Raw genomic sequence first — 18,959 nt, 5'->3', positions numbered from 1 at the left:
ATCTACCCAGTCTTATTACTATTACTACTGCTATTACTATTATAGCTTGCCAGAGGTGTAATATAAATATTCGATGACGAAGCCTCGAAAATGACGGCGATGGGATTTATGGATGTAGGAGGCTCTTCGAGATAAATTTCATCGATTAAGCCACACAACATTCCTCTGCTTCCAATTCTGTCTAAGATTCTTAGCTATCTGGACAGATCTCTGAAGCACCCCAAAGATGAAGAACCCGGCAAACCAGGCGCCCAAGAAGCATCCAAGGATAATTCCAAACCTCTCACCATCCGACCATTTTCTCCACCACCTTTCAGCCGGTGAATAATCCGGAGCGAAGGACTCAGGATCGGGGATCGATGAGGAAATAGTATTCCAGGGAGGATAAGTGCCACAACCGAGGGGACCTTTGATGAAGTCGATGATTTTGGCACGGTTATCGTGACCGCAGAGGAAGGAACATTGGAGACCGGTTGTTAGAGGGAGGATGTAGGGGTTATTGCAGAAACAGCGGTTGTAGGCTGTGATATTTTCGAAGGATGAGGAATCAGGAAAGAGAGAAGAACAGTAGCGAGAGGAGAGGATGATGGGGATGCAGTCGTTGGTGCAGAGCGGATTTGTGGAGAACTGGAAGGGGACGGGGAGGGGATTTAGTGCCTCTATCGATGAAGCCGACATTGTTAGTGGTGATGATAATATTAATGATGATGATGATGATGATGATTAAAAGAAGATGAACTGGTCATTGTTCTTCAATTTATCAACCCATCCACCTTCCACCGGCATCCTGTTCAGACAAATAAATAGGCAGATGTCCAGAAGATATGATCCGACGGGATTATAATTAATCTGAGGCTCAGCTCAGCCTTGCGATCAACGTTGTGCGATGGATGGACTGAATTCTTGGCTGGCTGGTTATCAGCCGATTAAGTAACAATGACACACTTTCGGTTCAGTGTTCAGTTCAGACACGCGATTCCCATTGTCGCTCGCTACTACTTACCAGCTCTAATAACCTTAAAAAAGAAGACAACCGAAGACGACGAAGACACGACGATGACGACGATGCCACAGCCTTCGTCTTCGTCTTCGTCCTCACCGACCGACCGAAAGGGAAATAAACAGGAAGACCGTCCGATTGTCAAGATGGATCCCTTGCTCAGAGACGACTTTCAGCTGTACCTCCGGGTCGCTTTGTTACTGTCGATATCAGTATACACTGCAATCAAAGTCAATTCTGTCGTCGTGGACCCGTACCTCGTATGTTCTCCAATTCTTTCTATCCATTCTTCTCCTATAGTTTGATTCTTGGATAGTAAATTAAATATATATGGGCGATGGCTGACGGTCGTTGATAAGGATGAAGTCTTTCACATCCCTCAAGCACAGCGTTACTGTCTGATGCACTTCAAGGACTGGGACGATAAGATCACCACTCCACCGGGACTGTATGTTTCTCTCTAACCTCCTCAATTCTTTTTTATTTTTATTTTTATTTTTATTTTTATTCTTAAAGTGAATATATATCTCTAACTTCATTTTGATATAATCGATAGATATCTGCTGTCGTATGTTTATGTCGGCTTCGTTCAGACAATTCTCCCAATATACCGTTTCATCCTCCAAAACATCCCGACCTTCTCAACCACCCCGACGGGATGGGAGACAAAACCCGGTGCCACCAGTAGCTTCACACATGCATCGCTCGAACACTGCTCTACCGTCTCTCTTCGCTTCCTAAATGTCATCGGTGGCTCTATCTTTGTCCCGTGGCTGGTCTATGAGATTTATCTATACGTCCAGTCTCCGTACCACCAGGTCATCCCGCCACCCATTCCCGTAGTGGTAGTCGCAGGTCCCGGACCAGGTGGGTCATTGGCAGACCCCAAGGAAGTCGAGAAAGCGAAGAGAAAGACCGAACTTCCTCCTGGAGTTGGACCGAAAGAACCTATGCCTAAAGTCGATGTTATCGAGGAGAGGCTGAACTATGAAGCTTCGGCGGCACAGACAGCTATGAATGTGGCTTTGTTCCCCCTATTATATTTCTTCAATAGTCTGTTTTATACGGATATTTGGTCGACTGTGTTTGTGCTTTTGGCATATCGTAGTTATCTATTATATTCACCATGGGCGAGTGCTGGCGTAAGTTCTGTGTCTTTTGTATCAAATATAATAATAACTTGGAATTATTACTGACTGTGGTATAACAGTGGTCGCTGGTCTCCCTCTTCTTCCGTCAAACTAATATCCTCTGGACGATATTTCTCGTTCTACTTTCTGCGATCCGAATCCTCAAACGTCTTCATCCACCAGCTCCATCGTCTCTACTAAATCACCACCCATTAACTCTCTCTGCAATTCTAGGTCGTGCAGGCTATGGTGGGATGTATGACCCTTCGATTATTCACTCTGATGTCTCCGACTACTTCAAATCACTCCTCTCAATTGCGATCTCTGGGTATAGCAACCTATCCCCCGTTCTTATCGCCATTGAGCCATACATCTATGTTGTCAGTCTGTTCGGATTCTTCGTCTACTGGAATGGTTCCATCGCCCTTGGGGATAAAACGAACCATGTTAGCACCTTCCACCCTGTCCAACTCTTCTACTTCTCCCTCTTTACCCTTCTCAGCACTCCCTTCGTATTCCTCACAAACCCTATCAATCTCATCATAACCACTGTAAAATCCCTACTCGGATCTCCATTGAAAGCTATCAGCACCATAACGGCAAGTTTATTAATCGCGGGTGCGGTTCACCAATTCACATATACCCACCCCTTCATGCTAGCAGACAATAGGCACTACGTCTTCTACATCTGGCGACGGACGATTCTCTCTCACCGAGACGCCAAATACCTGGGGATCCCACTCTACCTCCTCTCCAGTTTCTTCGTGTATCGTCAAATAGGGGTGAAACCACCAGCTCTCCCACCATCCATCAAATCTATCAATCCGCAAAGTTCGGCAGTGGTTTATACTACGCATACTATAACTTTCCTATTGGCGTTCCTTGCTGCCACGGCGGGGACGTTGGTGTTCGCACCGCTCGTGGAGTTTAGGTACTTTGTGGTACCGTGGGTTATGTGGAGAGTACATATTGGAGTTGGAGGTGGGAAAGAAGAGGAAGGCGGGTGGTGGAGGAGGAATAGAATTGGAGGAGTTGATTTGAGGGTTTGGATGGAGACAGTAGCGTTTTTGGGGGTGCATGCTATTACTACTAAGATATTCTTGGAGAGGGAGTTTAGGTGGGCGGGGACACCGGGGGTGCAGAGGTTTATGTGGTAGTTCTTTTCCCTTTCCTTTCCTTTCCTTTCCTTTCCCTTTCCCTCCTCCTCTTCTTTTTTATACGAGTTTTTGAGTACCTGTGAAGCACGAAAGCGATACCTATTTGAGTATGTAGGGAATGAATTGAGAGTTCTTCAGAACGCCTCGGGATTATATATATACATGAAGGGCGTAAAAGTTAATAGGAAGCGTAATAATATAGACTGTTTACTTGAATAAACTTAGGAGTTATGTACAATTGTTTCCTCATGCATGGAGTAAGACCGGTGTTCTACTGTTTTGCCTCTGGCTCAGTATCCTCATGATCACGCTGTCCCTCCTCAGGCTCAACCGCTTCATTAACCTCCTCCACGATATCTGAGCTAGAAGCCCCATCCAATCCCGCAGTTCCTTCAACGTTATTACCCTTTGGAAAAAACCTCTCATCAGCCAATAACAGTTTCTTATTAACTTTCCCCATGGCATTTCTAGGTATAGCATCCGTAATAATCCATCGTCTTGGTAACTTCTCTTCACTTAATTTTTCTCTCATTCTTTTTCTTAGACTGTTTATGAATTCCCTTTTATACTCTTTCCCTTCCGCTTCTTTGCCCGCAGTGGAGTTTAATTTTGTTGCATATTCGGGTTTTAGAGCTATTATGGCATGGGGGATATCACCAAATTTTTGGGATTTGACACCGACGACTGCGACTTCTGAGATTTCGGGGAGAGTTAGGATTTCTCGCTCGATTTCGAGGGCGGAGGTTAGGTGGCCTGCTACTTTTAGGACTGATTTTTTTGATTTTTATAGTTAGCCAATATCATTCCAGTTGAAGAGTGTGATCGTAGAAGAGGAGAACATACTATCCACACTCTCCCTCCCCAACATATAATACTCCCCATCATCCCCTCTAATCGCCATATCCCCCGTTCTAAACCAATGATCCTTAACCTTCTGTCTAACCGGTTTATCCCCCCTTTTCAACTTCATAGTCTTCATGACTACCTTCCCATCTTCAATTTTTTGTATCGCTTGTGGGGCGACCTGTTCAGGTTTTACCCTGGCTCTATTAGTAGCCTTTATATCGTTCCAATATTTATGAAATAATTGACTTTCGCTGTGCCAACGAACGACCAATTTCCCGGGGACGTTGGAGACCATTATTAATCGATCATTAGGGTCGACTAGATGTGCGTGAACACCTGGCATCGGATAACCCACTGAACCGAGTTTTCGGAGTGATGGATCAAGGGAGTTCGAGAATACCATTCCGGTTTCTGTCATGCCATATCGCTCTAATGGTAGAGTCCCCGTTATTTCTTCCCATTTTTTAGCGATGGGGACAGGTAATGCAGCTGATCCACAGACGGCTACTCTAAGTCCCTTTAAACCCTTTGCTACTTTTTCCTTTTGGAAGGAGTCGTAGGACTCGTAGGCTGAGATGAAGGCTGAATACATTGTTGGAACGCCGTGGAACATTGTTATTGGTGGAAAGTCTACTGATGGGGGTTGGGAGATTCGGTGGAGGACTTTGTGGGCGTTGAAGGGTTGGGAGATGAATTCTATTGCGCTGCCGGCGGTTAGGGGGGTAAGAAGGCAGTTTGAGAGACCGTGGATGTGGTGGGTTGGGAGGACGTGGAGGAGACGGTCTTCTTCGGTGTATTCCCAGAGATTGCGGAGGGAGGTACATTGTTGGGAGATGGAGGAGGCATCGGTGAAGACTGCTTTCTATATATTTTGAAGATTAGATATGGGGGAGTGGAAGATGATGAGAAAGTGGATGGCATACGGGGTTCCCGGTTGTGCCGGACGTGAATAAGATTGTTCCTTGCTTTGTTTTGGGAATTTCTAGCAAGTATTCTTGTGATAGTTGATTTTCACCTAAGGGTCTTAAATCCTTCCATGATTCCAATTCATCGTTTGCGAAGAGTTTGTATTCTGGATGGTCTTTGATGAAGTTTTGAATCCATTGCTGATGTTTGAAGAATTTGGAAGGGGGGATGAGGAACTCTGTCTTTGCGGTTTCCATAAGATTTGAGATTTCAGCTGGTTTGGAGGTATTAGAGATCAGGACGGGGCGGATGCCCATGGAGAATAATGTGAGAAGGTTGACTATCCATGATTGTTAGTAACGTCTTTGAGGTATAAGATGCATTTGAATGGGCGTGAGGGAGCCATGTGGGACAATATCTTGAAATCTACCATACGACATCCTCACTTCCCAATCTACCACCACCACCGCCACTGGAAGGAATAAAACCGAAAGAAAGCCCACCTACAAACTCATAGCTTCGATCTGCCATCAAACCGACGCTAAACCCCCTTTCGATATCAAATCCCCTAAACTTCGTTTCAATCTCTGGAATCTTCAACCAATTCCTCCTAGTCCCATAAACATCTGTCCCAAGCTTTCGATAACTATAACTCCTCGATTCATTTGTGTCAAAATCATGTCGTTCGGTTACTGCCGGATAGTCCGAGTGGTCCATAGAGGTTATATTCTCCAGGACTCGGATTAGGTAGTTATTGTTGTAGGGAACGCCGGGACAGTCGTCCCATATGTTGTGCACTACCCGGCGGCCTATGTCTTGTATTCTTGAGACGGTACCGGGGCCCCTCTCGGTGTATGGATGGACTATCCGTGTAGGATTTTATTGTCAACATTTGTGCATTGCAGGACTGGCAGCAGTTGATAATGAGTTCGTACTGTGGAATGCATTCCGGGTCAGGAGGTTCCTTGCGAGCCTCATCGTGATGGGACGGGGTGACGAGAGCAAGTCCAAGTGTCGTATCTAGTACGGACCTCACTCTCGTCGATATCGATAGTGGGATATCAGCCGTTGAACAGTTAAACTTTTTTGATATTTGATCTGGATAGACAGAAGTTAGTGAATGAATATTCATATGCAAAAGTAAATTAGATTGGATGGAAAACTAACCAATTGCCGATACGATATACAACCATCTTCCTTAACGTCCCGGGAACGATGTCTTGTTTTTTCAATGTTGGTGTTTGGGAAGAGAAGAAGTTGTGTTGGGTGAAGGCTTCGAGGCGAAGCTTTGACTTGTGCGACTCATTTCATCCCATTCGAATTCCTGGTACTCTTCCCTCTTTCTTCTTCCTCTTCACCTTTCTCCATCGAATCACCATCATCGCTACTACTAACCTCATTCAACTTGAACGACATCACGAAGGAAGCTCTCCACGATGGCCGACTACTCTTCATCTACTACACAGAGCCAGGCGCTCATCCGTCGGTCGACCGATACACAGCTCATGCCGCCACCTCCTGCAAAGCGTATCAAACGCCCTCCAAAGGTCCTCGACGAAGACAGCTACACGACAGCAATAGTACGTATACCTCCTGCCTACCTCTCCCACCCTATGATACTATGCTCAAAATACTCCCGATATATAGTTTACTAAAACAACGATGCTTTCTTACTTGCTAGTCTGACATCATCGCCCGCGACTTCTTCCCTGGCCTTACAGAAGCAAAACATCAAGAAGAATACCTCGACGCTCTCGCGTCAAACGATAAAGAATGGATCGCCTCTGCTGGACGGAAGCTCTCGGAGGTTATGACGGGATCGAGGGTAAAGCACCGACATAGTACTCCATCTTTACGATCAATGGCAGTCGATGCGACACCTTCGGCGCGTGGATTCGATACACCGATGAGCACACGCGATGACATGAGTATCACAAGTGCCTCAAGTTCAAACCCAATGCAGAAAACCTATGAAGATAAACTATCGCTCGATAATTTCCAATCGAAGTATACATCCGAGGATAATGCCAGTTTCAACGACCTCCTCGACGACCAGAACCAAAAGCGACGGGATGAGTACGGTTGGCTCTGGCGGGGGAATCAAATCTCGAAACCTTCCGTGATCGCTGAAAGGGAACGACAAAAACTATTAAAGGAGAAAGAAGAAAGGGAAGGTGTTGACAAAACAAAGTTATTGGAATATCAGGATAAACCAGCAATGCCAGAGACTTGGAAAGTTAATCCGAGGAACGGATTCATGTTTACACCCGCAAATTTGGACGATGCAATGTTGGATCCTGACCTTAACCCTGCTACGAATACGGAATCCAGAGCGGCACCGAAGGGTATATCTCATGCGAATACAAGGATGCCGCCACCTAAGGAGGCTCATGCCGTACCACCTTCGCCCTCGGTATCTGCGATACAAGCCGCTATTTCGGGGAGGCCACGATATTCAGCATCGGATTCTTCAGTAGCTGGTGGTAGTGAGACGCCAAGGGTGAATGGGTACTCTTTTGTTGACGATGCTCCATCCCCCTCGCCATCCGAATTAGGATTGCCGCCGATGACATGGGGAACGGTCGATGATCTACTTCCCAGCGTTGAGGCCTCGCCGTCGCCGTTCAAGATTAACGAGCAACCGAAAAGGGAGAGGACATTACACAGGATGGTGGACAAAGTGGCCAAATCGAAACGGGCTTCTGCGAAAATGATGATGCCAGGAACGCCGGGAGGAAGCGTGGCAGGGACACCAGTGGGCACAGCAAGAAGGTTAAGGACCCTTGGGAATATGACGCCCGCTGCCAAGGGATTACTGGGAAAGATTGGAACGGGTAGGAGCGACAGTGTATTCGGTGGCACAGGAGGGAAGGACAAGACGGATTTGAGATATAGATGGGCACCGACTCCTAGAGCGGATCGAAAGGCGGATGCGACGCCGTTGATTAAGAGGAAGTAAAGAACGGGTGTTATATATATGATTGATGATTGTGGTGCATTGGGTTCTGGGAGTTTCACACGGTCTTTTGGAGGTGTTATCTTCTACATTTATTATATTTACTATCGTGCATGCATAGCGACTTGTATCATAGATATCTTCTCTTCTATCTTCCCTTCACGGTTTGAAGTTAATATTAATATCAAAACAGATGTCTAAAATGGGCTGGTCGAGGTCGGCCAGTCGGAGAATTTACTTAGCAAACCCATGCTCTTTGCCCCGCCAAACAAACTGCCCCGCCAAAACCCAGACTTTGAAAACTTCAACTATTAATTATCAAGCACCAAACCACCAACTATCAGCGACATCGACACTGGTATTGGCATCGGCAAAAATAACAGCGACGAATTTTAATACCGTTGAGCTAGGCCGATTTGAAAAATGACACAGCCAGAGTTAACCGCTGCGCCAGTTCTTTCTACAAACCCAGAGTACGAACCTGCCGCTGTCCAGGTAGAAACCAGCACCTTCTCACCCTCCGAAATCCGCACGATCTATGAGACAGATAGAACTGTAGATTGGATCCTATCCAACAATTACTCTCGGATAACATTACAATTCCCGGACGACCTGCTTCGGGATAGTACAGAAGTCGAAAAGACACTTCAAGATGGACTCAAGAAGGGTAGAAAGGCGGATTCGGTTGAAGATGGGATCGATGGCTTAAAAGTCGAGGATAACGATACAAAGGAGGAGAAGAAGATTTATATATTGGCTGATACTTCATATGGATCCTGCTGTGTCGATGAAGTCTCTGCTGAGCATGCCGAAGCCGATTGTATCGTACACTACGGACGGGCGTGTCTTTCACCGTATGCCTTCCATCTCAGAGATTATAATCCTCAGTACTAATGTAGATGATACAGAACCAACCGTCTACCGGTCCTCCACATCTTCACAACCTTACCTTTAGACCTCCAAGCCTTGATATCTTCCTTCATCTCCACCTTCCCCGATAAATCCACGCCGGTGGTATTAACATCGTCACTTCCATACTCCTCCCACATTCCAACGATATACGAAACCCTCACGTCCGAGGGTTATACATCCATCTTCGCCAGTTCAGTAATCCACAATCCGTCATCTCCAATTCCAAACCGAACATGTCCTTCCACAGACCTCATATCCACCTACCATATCCTACATATAGACCAACCACTCACATCCCTAATCCTTACGTTATCCACATTAACATCCTCCACATCCTTACAAATCTTCGACCCAAAGACAAATATCATCTCCTCGAGCGCCTCTAACCGACTCTTACTCCGTCGATATGCCTTATTATCCCACATCCGTGCAGCCGGTATCTTTGGGATCCTGATTAATACATTATCATCGAATAATTACCTCTCAACGATAAAGTCCCTACAAACCCTTCTGGCGAAACATTATAAAAAGAGTTATCTCGTTACCGTCGGGAAGTTAAACGCCGCAAAACTTGCGAATTTTGCGGAGGTGGAGGTGTGGATCGTGATAGGATGCTGGGAGTCCGCTGTTGTCGATGAGAGGCGGGAGATGTGGAGGGTTGTGGTTACACCCTGGGAAGCTACTGTTGCTTTGGATGGTGGGGAAGGGGTTGGTGTCGATGGGTGGAGGGGGGATTGGGAGGCCTTTAAGACGAAAATAGAGGATTATCAGGCTTTACAAGCTGAAAAGGAGGATGGGGAGAGTGGAGATGGAGGAGAAGGAGGAAGCGATGATGAAAGCGAAGAGCCGGTGTTTGATTTCAGAACTGGGCGATATATATCCACTGCGAAGCCTATGAAGGTTGTTAGGACGAGCCTTATTGAAGCTCCTTCTGGTTCGAATGGGGATAGTAGTAGCAGCACGGCTCTTACGACGACACAGAAGGATAAGAGTCTGTCGGTTATGATTAATAACCAGATTTCACCTGCGGCAGAGTATTTACAACAGAAGAGGGGGTGGAAGGGACTTGGTAGCGATTTTGCAGAGGTGGAGTACGATCAAGATGGGAATGAAGTGTGGAGGGGGGATGAAGGTGCTGTAGTTGAAGAAGGAAGGAAAGGAGTAGCAAGAGGTTATCACGTCCATGAGGGCGAGACAAGGACATAATTTTGAAGTCTTTTTCTAATTGCTCTATCAACAATCCCTTTCCCCCCTCTTTTTTTCAACCAGCCATCTCGATATGTCACCCCCTGGACCCTCATTCTACAATCATCCTCTTTTCCACCCCTTCTCAAATCCTCTTCCCACTGTCGAGTCGCCTTAAACCAATTTTTGCGCATTTCATCAGCGTTAGCGATTTTACTTCGAATGCCTCTAGGAGTAACCTAGCATTCGCAAGGACTACGGGAGGCTGTTGGTTCATTACTCTATCCAGGTCGTATTCGGATATACACTCGACGCAAAACTCATAACTATCGAAACTCACAACAGCATCTTCGAACGTCATCTCTCTTGTTTTAACACCGGTGGTGAATCCTCAAGTTCATAAAAATCAGGGGCGCAGAGCAGAGAATAACGGAATATGAAGGGGAGAAATTGTGAAAGATGAGAGGACTAAAAAAGCGAAATTTGTGAAATGACCTTGTCCGGGACCGATTTCGTTGGGGTTTTTGCAAATATAGAGGCTGAATAAGTTTTGAAAGTCGCTAGGAGTCCAAGATGCTTGGAATGGAGACGTTAATGGTGGTGATGGATGGCGGGTGGCGTGGATTATTGAGGAAAGGACGGTGGGGGGTACTGTTAATGGTGTCGAGGAAGCCGTAGGTAGAGTTTGGAGGTTTTGAGGAGTTATTGGTGTGCGTGGCGAGGATCAGGGATTTGATGTCCTGTCGGTATACGCGTGGCTCTCGGGTGTGTATAGATATGAAGGATCGTTTAGGGTTTATGATGTATAATAATATCGGTGCCTCTGTGGTCAGTGAAGTTATGCAGAAGACTGGTATCGCGCTGGCGCCTTTGTGGATCAAGTCTTCTTCACACTGTCGGATTTCTAGCTCGAGGTCGTAAGGCATCTTCTATTATATCTGAGTACAGACTAAATGACTTGACACAGTCTCCTATAGTACATATGATTTATATCTTAATACAAACTCGCGATTATAAATCAGTGCAATGATCAATTTCAATAGCTATAATAAGGTGTATAAATTAAATTAATATAAAGGAGGTATAAGCTAAAGGCTATGATGATCATCAACAACTAGGTTAAAATACTTAAAACGTTAAAGCTGGTACCAATTCAATGTATGGCTTCTTAAGCTTTAATTAAGTATTCACTCGTCGAGCTACGATTTAAATTTATCAGCTTGACCAAAGACTGTATATTCTGGATAACTTCTTAATCTACATGTAATTTTACATAAGTCATTGCCAGAAATATCAATGTTAATATATTAAAATTCGAGATCGCGCGCGTCGATATCGCTATTAAAAAACCCACAAGTGCAACGCAAAGAAACCAGTCCGTAAGATAGTAGAACCCGCCAGCAATTACAATTACTAGTACTATAGTGGTCGTTAAATTTTTACTGTAGCTAGTATATGTTAATAAGCTAGTAATAGCTGTATCTCCAAAGTTTGTGATCGATCTAGTAATATACTATATTACTTCATGCATCGAGACATATGCATATGTGCCTCAAGTACATGCTGAGAAACAGCTGCAGAGCCATGAGGTTGATTATATTATGAACAACCCTCATCATGTATACTAAGGCTAGAATACAATAACTGTTGGTCGTAGACGTAAGAAAGTGGTGACTTAAAAGTGTATCCGAATAAAAGAGCACTATATTTCACCAATGGGGTATAATCTCTGCAACCTCGAAGGTTTTATAAACACCCGCCGGCAGCTCCCTCAAACTCACAAAAACTTCGACAATTAGATAAGCTCTTGCTACCACATATAACAAAATGAAAGGAAATAATATCGCCACTTCCCAGAACACTATGGGCTTTGCCTTCTTCATCTCCTCTTCGAAAGCGTCCATTCGTAATATGGTGTCCTGCCGTACCACGCCTCCAGTCTTAGGCGCACGTTCTACATCACTACCCGTTTCACCATCTTGACTAGTGGCCGTCGGCGTCGTTTCATCGGCTGGCTTCTTCTTCAATCGTAGCCATATCAAGTACTTATCCCATCTCCCGAACCTCTGTCGAGCGGCGATGGTTTCGAATACCCAGAAAAATACTGTCGCACCGGTCACGACCACACTTGACCACCGCCATAGTTGCGTCTCGACCCGACTAGGGAAAGTGAAATTCCATCCGATGAGATGAAATGAAGCATACGCCGTTGTAATAAGGAATAGGGCAATCTTCTCGAAGGTAGCGATATCTGGGAATCTATCGTTCGGAAACCGTCGTAATGGTCTTTCTGGATCATCGCATCGTAAATTAAAAAATCCCATCATGTTGAATCCACATGTTGGTGACTCTCGAGAAACGAAGTCCAGCGGCGTGTGGACATACGGTTGGGCCGCTATGGGTCCCGCATCGAGTAGGATCTGTGCGGTCGTAAATCTTGTAGTAACGGTTACACCGCTCTTAGCGTCGCTCGGCTTATGTAGCCAGCAGATAAATGTTCCGAATGAGCATAGAACAATTGCACCGGCGGATAGTTCCAGGGTTGTGGTAGGAAGCTTCAGCACTGCCCTTCCTCCCAGTTGAAAGAGGAGCCAGGTTGCTTGGGCTGCTGTGATTAGTTTGCTGAGAGAGTCTGCCTTCGACCTATCCCATATCTCCTCCTCGGTAATAGTAGGGCATTGGATATACTCTCGCTCAACCAAATACGCCATTTGTCGGCTATTAACCAAGAATGGAGTACTATCTTTCGGTTGTAGTAAGAATCCACCCATGTCCGCAAAGAAGCCGTGTCGTATAGTCCATCCTTCGCACTCTAGTTTCTTAAATCGCCTTACTGACCGCCTGGCAGACGCATATTGGCCCATGGCTATGGAAAGTACGATTTCCGGTGCTATGACGGCCCAGAACATCCATTTCGTTTTCCGTAGGAGGATGTGTAATGTTCTGTCTTTCGGATGGGGGATGTTAAGGCAGATTGCTGTCCAAGTGCACAGGAATATCGCCATAAACGAAGACCAGATTATATCCCAGGAGCCTCTAACATCTGGGCCTGAAACCCAACCGTGGACTAGCACGGTTGCAGTTGTGGCATTCTGAGATGTACCGTTCAAGGGTAGTGCTGTTTCGTTCATGGTTACTACTATGGCTACAGAATCTGCCTTGTGGGATCAAATCCCTATGCTATAGAAGAAATGTCTATGGAGGAGAATGATATTGAAAAAATGCCTTGACCGAATCCATACCTTAGGGTCCTAAAAGCCGGGTCTAGTCTATTATATTTATGACTAGCTGGCTATAGGCCTGAGCCTTACGGGAAGTCTAACCATATTCCAGCTGACAAGGTGGAGGGGGGCATCCCTGAAGAGAACTCCATAGATCCATTTTGGATTCGAGCCCTGTATTCCCCGCTCCTAATACTCTATCGGTATCAATCTTATCATGCAAGTGAATGAATATAATTGGTGAAGCCCTCCCGTTTCTATGTATAGAGACTCTTGAGAAGGCAGCAGAATTTGTCCCGTGCTCAGCCTATCCTTTCGAAGCAGAAATTTAAACGGCTCTGTTCTATGCATATTGTAAATGCATGGTGGACGTTAATATTAGAATATCGAATGACACTCTTTGATATGCGGGAATGTGGCACAACACGGCGAAACGGGCGGGGATGTTGCAAGTTGAAGCTCGCAAATGTGATATCGATCATGATCATGGGAACGATTCGTATCTGTACACGGCCTGTTTGTATTTAGTATAGAGAATTCGAATATTTTCTTACTTTTTCTTGAAAAGGATTTCTTTAGTCAAACTTGCTATAGAACGTAATCGCTTATATAAATTTGTATAGGAATTCACCAGGGCTAAATCTTTGTTCTCTGTCATTCATGATGTAGATTATATCGATATTGAAATTGGATCCTGTCGTATGCACACCAGTCGCCGTCTTAATTAACCATCCTTGTAACTGCCGCCAACCAGTAAAAACCCGGCGCTTCCAGGTACAATTGGCAAGCGCATGAATTCATGACAATAGACTGGCCAAGATCAAGATGCATCGATGCATCTCATCCTTTAAAAGGCGTCTAAGATGCCCATTGTTGTATAATGCCTACCGACATCCCAAGGTGTAGCACACCAGCTCTCGAATCCCAACCTCCCTCAACCGATCCAAACATGGTGAAAGACGCAACCATAACCGTCGTGCCAGCATCACCGGCTGCCACAAGCAGCGAGCCAGCCTCACCAACCAGCACCCACAAACTGGTAGGCGAAAATTCATACTGGCCCCTCATCGGGACCAAAGACACGATACCGACATGGCTGCGCGATAACGATTTCATAGTAACCGGGCATCCGATGCCTACATATTCATACATCAAATCCTTCCGACTCTGGCGATGCCTACACATGGAAACAATGAATATCTACACCCATCTTATCGGGTCCATCGGGTTTTTCGCCACCGGGATTGCGCTTTATAATACTGCAAAGTCGACGTCGTTGTTGACTTGGACTGCAGGCGATACCTTCGCTTTTGGAATATCTATTACTGCTGCGACGTTGTGTTTTGCATTAAGCACGACGTTTCATACACTCCGCAGCCATTCATATCATATCCACCACTTCTGGGGCCGGATGGATATTTTTGGGATCTGTATTTTAGCACTGGGTGGCGGTGCGTCTGCGAATTATTACGCTATGTACTCCAATCCCAAAGTTCAAAGAATATACTGGGGTATAAACGCCGGATCTGCATTGATAGCGGCAATAACTCTCTTCGATACCGGTGGCGGTGGCACAAAAATGCGTGCCCTTCGCGGTGGAACTTTTAGTATCCTCGCTATCTCGGCCATGTTACCGATCTTCCAAGCGATAGGAACATTGGGGTGGGATAGAGCATGCACAGAAATTGGAGCTCAGTGGTATCTTGCGGAAGGAATAAGCTTGTTAGTTGGAGTTTCTTTATTTGTAGGAAGAATGCCGGAGAGGTTTTGGCCTGGGAAGTTCGATGTTTGGGGACATTCGCATCAGTTGTTCCATACTTTCGCCGTGGCGGGGACGGGATTCCATGTTGCGGCTTTAGTGGCTGGGTATAATTATCGACAGGGGGCGAGGTAGTCTAGACGTCTATCTCATGTCTCATATATTTTATTATAGCCTCGGACTTCAGAGTTTCGCTATGATATACGTATATATTATATACTTGGTCAGTCAATTTGGCACAGCGCACGTTAGCTATAGCCAGGCAAGCCGCAGCTCAGAGCGTAGCATAACCGCCCTAGAAGCCTTGTTACACTCGATTTAATAGTTATTTTACGATTTATGTTAAAGTTGACTAATTAAATTACAAACTGGGAGGTTCAAGTGAGCTTCACAAGATAAATTATAAATCGCACTCCAATCTATAACTTAGAATTAAGCCCCATCTGTATGCTCTAGAACGAATCCTCATATTATTCATTCGTTTAGAAGCTAGAAGCATATTGGCTACAGATCATGATCAATCAATTGTCCAATTATATTCAAGGCCAAGCAAGGATCCGTCATGTTGCGGTGTTGTAATTTCAATAGATGCAAGCTAGCTAGAGAACTTGCCCCAGACATATTTGTAGCCCGCTGAAGCTAGATCATATCAATCGATCGATATCAATATAAGGTATCCATTGATATCAAAATCTAATTATGTCAAATGTCAAGCTGAAGCCACTGGTGTCCCATATTCCTGTCGAAATATGGCACTCAATTTACACTTATCTCGACCGAGAAGGACTCTCTGATATCTCATCATGTTCCAAATTCTTCCGACAAACGGCTGTTCAATTGTTATTCCGACGGGTTAGACTTACGGAGGAGGCTATCGAAGGGTTTGGGAGGAATGGGAGTCTTGGGTACTTGGCAGGTGGTGTTCGGTATGTAAACATCCTTCTTTACTCTCTTCTCTTCTTTTATTGTAATCGTGAATATTATATTATATCATATTGTATTAAAGGCCAATCTGGGTTCAAAAGGCTGACCGTGATATGATTAATATAATCTATTTGCATGCACAGTGACATCTTCTTCTCGAGTCCAATTGCATACGACCCCGAAAACCTAAGAATCTTCGACATCCCAAGCTACATCTGCTTCAACCTCAGTATCTTCCCAAACATCAAAGGCGTGCATATCTCCTACCTATCAAATGAATCATACTACTGGATATTCCCCATTGCAATCCTAAGGGCGATATCGAGCTATCCATGGTTTAAACCCCTTCAGAGATTATCAATAAAGGGAGTCGGTGTACACCCTAATACCCGCATGTTCCCTGAACCCCAACTAGATCTATTCACTCTCCCAATAAACCCCGATATCATATATTTTGCTACCGGGGGGCAGCAAATCGAGCTGATCAAATTTGACAAAACGGTGCCTTTCCCTCCTTCCCTGAAAGAGTTATCGATATACTACGTCCTCAGACCGAACTTCTCAAGATGTTATACCAGATATCAGGCTCGAGGTCTAGTGAATCACGATAAGTCGCCATGTTTAAACCCGCCGATATTATACCCGCATTGGATTAATAACAATACTTTAACCAATTTAACATTTCGAACAAAGGATTTAGATCTCTGGCCTGGTGCTCAACCCATATACCCCACGATAAAGTATTTACATATCATAACTGAGGGTTGTAGTTGGAAGGATCTGGGACGAATTGCTATTCGAATGCCCAATGTGGAGGAATTTAGGTTGGAGACTGTGGTGTTTGTGGTATTACCACATGGTTATAGATTTTTATCTGGGTTTTCGAAGTTAAAGAGGGCGAGAGTACCGTGGAGAACTGCTTTTAGAGGTGAGCTGAGCGAGGAGAAGAAGAAGAGGTACTTGGGACCGGCTGTTGAAGTGGCAGCTTTGAGAAGAGAGGTTTGTGAGTTGGTCTCTGGGGTGGTGGAGGATGGGGGTTCGGAGAATGTTCAGATTGGGGGGTTGAGGGAATTGGAATATGTCGAGTTTGTGAGGGGGTATCAGAAGATACCGTTTAAACACCACTTTGATTTTGGGGAGATACCGTATGAAAACTTTGGAGAGGGGATTTGTAGGGTTTGGAGGGATGGGGAGAGGTGGGATGCTAAGTTGAGGGGTGTCTGGAGGCGGTTCCCAGGAGTATACGAGGAAGAGTGGGAGGGCTATGGAGGGTAAGGAGGAGAGCAAAGATTGATCGAAATATCCCTTTGATTAGCCTTTGACACCCACTAATTTACACAAGTATGCATGCATATCGCTTTTTATCGTACATATTATATCCTCTCTGTCATTTCCTGCACCTGGTCTTGAGGCCGCTAGGTCATGATATCGTGCAGGTGGTATTGGAGCTGATTTAGTCGAGTCCACTAAACAGTGACTTCTTAGGGCCAACCCCCTGATGTTTGTTCTTTCGCTTCTTCTTTCGACGCTGGCTACTCTTCGAGCCACTAGGTTCGTCGCTATCATCGGAATCGGATTGCAATTTCCTGCCTTTCGACTTTGCTGCAGGTTTGTCAGAGTCATCAGAATCGCTATCCGAGTCATCGTCACTGTCGTCCTGTTTCTTCTCTTCCTTATCATCTTTATCATCTGTATCATCTTCATCCTCCTTCGCGACTCTAAAGTCTTGATACCAAATCTTCACCACACTTCCACCGGCTGTCATCATGGCTCCATCACAGTCAAATTTTATCGCTGTGACCCCATCCTCCTCTGCATCCTCCCCAACCGCGTGCTCAAACACCCTAACCACTTTATTCCCACCCAACCTTACAACCTTCACCGTCCCATCTCCACATCCAGCGACAATACACCTTCCCTTTGTAACTTCCATATCACCTTCTTGTACATACTCCTCCACGCAATCTACATCATCCCCCTTCCCTCCAATCTTAATCCTCTCACACATATCACCCCAAACCCCACGTTCGAAGGCATGGATGATACCATCACCCATACCAACATATGCACGAGTAGACCTTCCACCTTTCCCAACACCAGAAACGACACATGATGTTAATGTTTCGTTTTCTTGACCATCAGATTTTTGGATGAGACCCTTTCGAACGTCCAGGTAGGATAATGTTGAGTCACCAGTTGCGACGAATTGTTTGGGTAGGTTTGAGGTGCTCTCGGAGGTTGGTGGGAGTGATGAAATGGAGGAGATGTAATCATCGTGAATGGACGACCATGTTGTAGCTGGCTTTGAAGGGAGGGAGGTTCGAGTGTCATACAGGTGGATCGTGCCGGAATCAGTGCCAAGTAGGAGATGATGGGGGTTTAATGGGTGAATGTGAGTCGGAGAGTCCGACGAGTCCGAGGAAGGGACGAGGGCCTTCGAGATGACTTGTCCTGTGCTGGTGGAAGCACATTTTATTAACGAGTCGGTGCCGACTGTGTATAGAACTATATTGAATCTTGATGTTAACATATCGTCACTTCTTTTTCAACGACCAAGTTCCTGACGACAAGGCGCGTCAGAAAGCTGCAATTGAATCAAGAAGAAAGAAAAAAAGAAGGGAATACCTTGGCCATCATTACTGTAAGCTGCACTGCGACAGCTACCCTTGTGACGTCGAGTTTTCCATGCGACTTTGTAGCCACCGGGGAGACCATCTTCAGCTTCGGCTTCATCGTCCGATGGGACTTCTTTGGGCCATGTGTAAGTGTATACGTGACCTGACAGGAGTCCCGCTGTAAATAGTGGCTCGGAAGGGTGTGTCGCTAAAGTGAAGACTGGAGATTGGAAGGGTATTGAGTGGGATTTGAAGTCCTCCATCTTGTTTCGTCTGATGTCTAGATTAGTGGATGTGAGGGTTTTCGCGAAGAGGTTTTTTTTTCTGATGTCACTTTTTTTTTTTTTT

At 45.4% G+C, this 18,959-nt stretch overlaps 9 protein-coding genes across 9 annotated transcripts; 5 read left to right on the top strand and 4 right to left on the bottom strand.

Annotated features, from left to right (window-relative positions):
• Nucleotides 1-138: 138 nt before the first annotated feature.
• Nucleotides 139-678, bottom strand: AOL_s00043g749 (uncharacterized protein; the record flags this gene model as incomplete). The annotated part of the gene is made up of 1 exon (XM_011121235.1): nucleotides 139-678. One exon carries the CDS (start codon nucleotides 676-678, stop codon nucleotides 139-141), a length of 540 nt encoding a protein of 179 aa, XP_011119537.1.
• A 258-nt stretch (nucleotides 679-936) lies between these two features.
• On the top strand, nucleotides 937-3,287 carry AOL_s00043g748 (uncharacterized protein; the record flags this gene model as incomplete). Its single annotated transcript, XM_011121234.1, has 4 exons — nucleotides 937-1,260; nucleotides 1,360-1,448; nucleotides 1,557-2,142; nucleotides 2,211-3,287. The coding sequence occupies 4 exons, from the start codon at nucleotides 937-939 to the stop codon at nucleotides 3,285-3,287; spliced, it is 2,076 nt and encodes a 691-aa protein (XP_011119536.1).
• A 271-nt stretch (nucleotides 3,288-3,558) lies between these two features.
• AOL_s00043g747 (uncharacterized protein) lies at nucleotides 3,559-5,756 on the bottom strand (the record flags this gene model as incomplete). Its single annotated transcript, XM_011121233.1, has 4 exons — nucleotides 3,559-4,055; nucleotides 4,131-4,995; nucleotides 5,057-5,379; nucleotides 5,486-5,756. 4 exons carry the CDS (start codon nucleotides 5,754-5,756, stop codon nucleotides 3,559-3,561), a joined length of 1,956 nt encoding a protein of 651 aa, XP_011119535.1.
• Nucleotides 5,757-6,475: 719 nt separating this feature from the next.
• AOL_s00043g746 (uncharacterized protein) lies at nucleotides 6,476-7,998 on the top strand (the record flags this gene model as incomplete). The annotated part of the gene is made up of 2 exons (XM_011121232.1): nucleotides 6,476-6,619; nucleotides 6,721-7,998. 2 exons carry the CDS (start codon nucleotides 6,476-6,478, stop codon nucleotides 7,996-7,998), a joined length of 1,422 nt encoding a protein of 473 aa, XP_011119534.1.
• Nucleotides 7,999-8,418: 420 nt separating this feature from the next.
• Nucleotides 8,419-10,113, top strand: AOL_s00043g745 (uncharacterized protein; the record flags this gene model as incomplete). The annotated part of the gene is made up of 2 exons (XM_011121231.1): nucleotides 8,419-8,849; nucleotides 8,904-10,113. The coding sequence occupies 2 exons, from the start codon at nucleotides 8,419-8,421 to the stop codon at nucleotides 10,111-10,113; spliced, it is 1,641 nt and encodes a 546-aa protein (XP_011119533.1).
• Nucleotides 10,114-11,801: 1,688 nt separating this feature from the next.
• Nucleotides 11,802-13,223, bottom strand: AOL_s00043g744 (uncharacterized protein; the record flags this gene model as incomplete). The annotated part of the gene is made up of 1 exon (XM_011121230.1): nucleotides 11,802-13,223. The coding sequence occupies one exon, from the start codon at nucleotides 13,221-13,223 to the stop codon at nucleotides 11,802-11,804; it is 1,422 nt and encodes a 473-aa protein (XP_011119532.1).
• Nucleotides 13,224-14,262: 1,039 nt separating this feature from the next.
• AOL_s00043g743 (uncharacterized protein) lies at nucleotides 14,263-15,207 on the top strand (the record flags this gene model as incomplete). The annotated part of the gene is made up of 1 exon (XM_011121229.1): nucleotides 14,263-15,207. The coding sequence occupies one exon, from the start codon at nucleotides 14,263-14,265 to the stop codon at nucleotides 15,205-15,207; it is 945 nt and encodes a 314-aa protein (XP_011119531.1).
• A 564-nt stretch (nucleotides 15,208-15,771) lies between these two features.
• AOL_s00043g742 (uncharacterized protein) lies at nucleotides 15,772-17,271 on the top strand (the record flags this gene model as incomplete). Its single annotated transcript, XM_011121228.1, has 2 exons — nucleotides 15,772-15,998; nucleotides 16,140-17,271. 2 exons carry the CDS (start codon nucleotides 15,772-15,774, stop codon nucleotides 17,269-17,271), a joined length of 1,359 nt encoding a protein of 452 aa, XP_011119530.1.
• Nucleotides 17,272-17,449: 178 nt separating this feature from the next.
• Nucleotides 17,450-18,874, bottom strand: AOL_s00043g741 (uncharacterized protein; the record flags this gene model as incomplete). Its single annotated transcript, XM_011121227.1, has 2 exons — nucleotides 17,450-18,501; nucleotides 18,622-18,874. The coding sequence occupies 2 exons, from the start codon at nucleotides 18,872-18,874 to the stop codon at nucleotides 17,450-17,452; spliced, it is 1,305 nt and encodes a 434-aa protein (XP_011119529.1).
• Nucleotides 18,875-18,959: the final 85 nt, after the last annotated feature.

The sequence above is a fragment of the Orbilia oligospora genome (assembly GCF_000225545.1).
Source record: "Orbilia oligospora ATCC 24927 unplaced genomic scaffold scaffold00043, whole genome shotgun sequence".
Taxonomy (NCBI): domain Eukaryota; kingdom Fungi; phylum Ascomycota; class Orbiliomycetes; order Orbiliales; family Orbiliaceae; genus Orbilia; species Orbilia oligospora.
The sequence above is the reverse complement of the archived record's forward strand: the minus strand, read 5'-3'. Positions and strand labels throughout refer to the sequence as shown.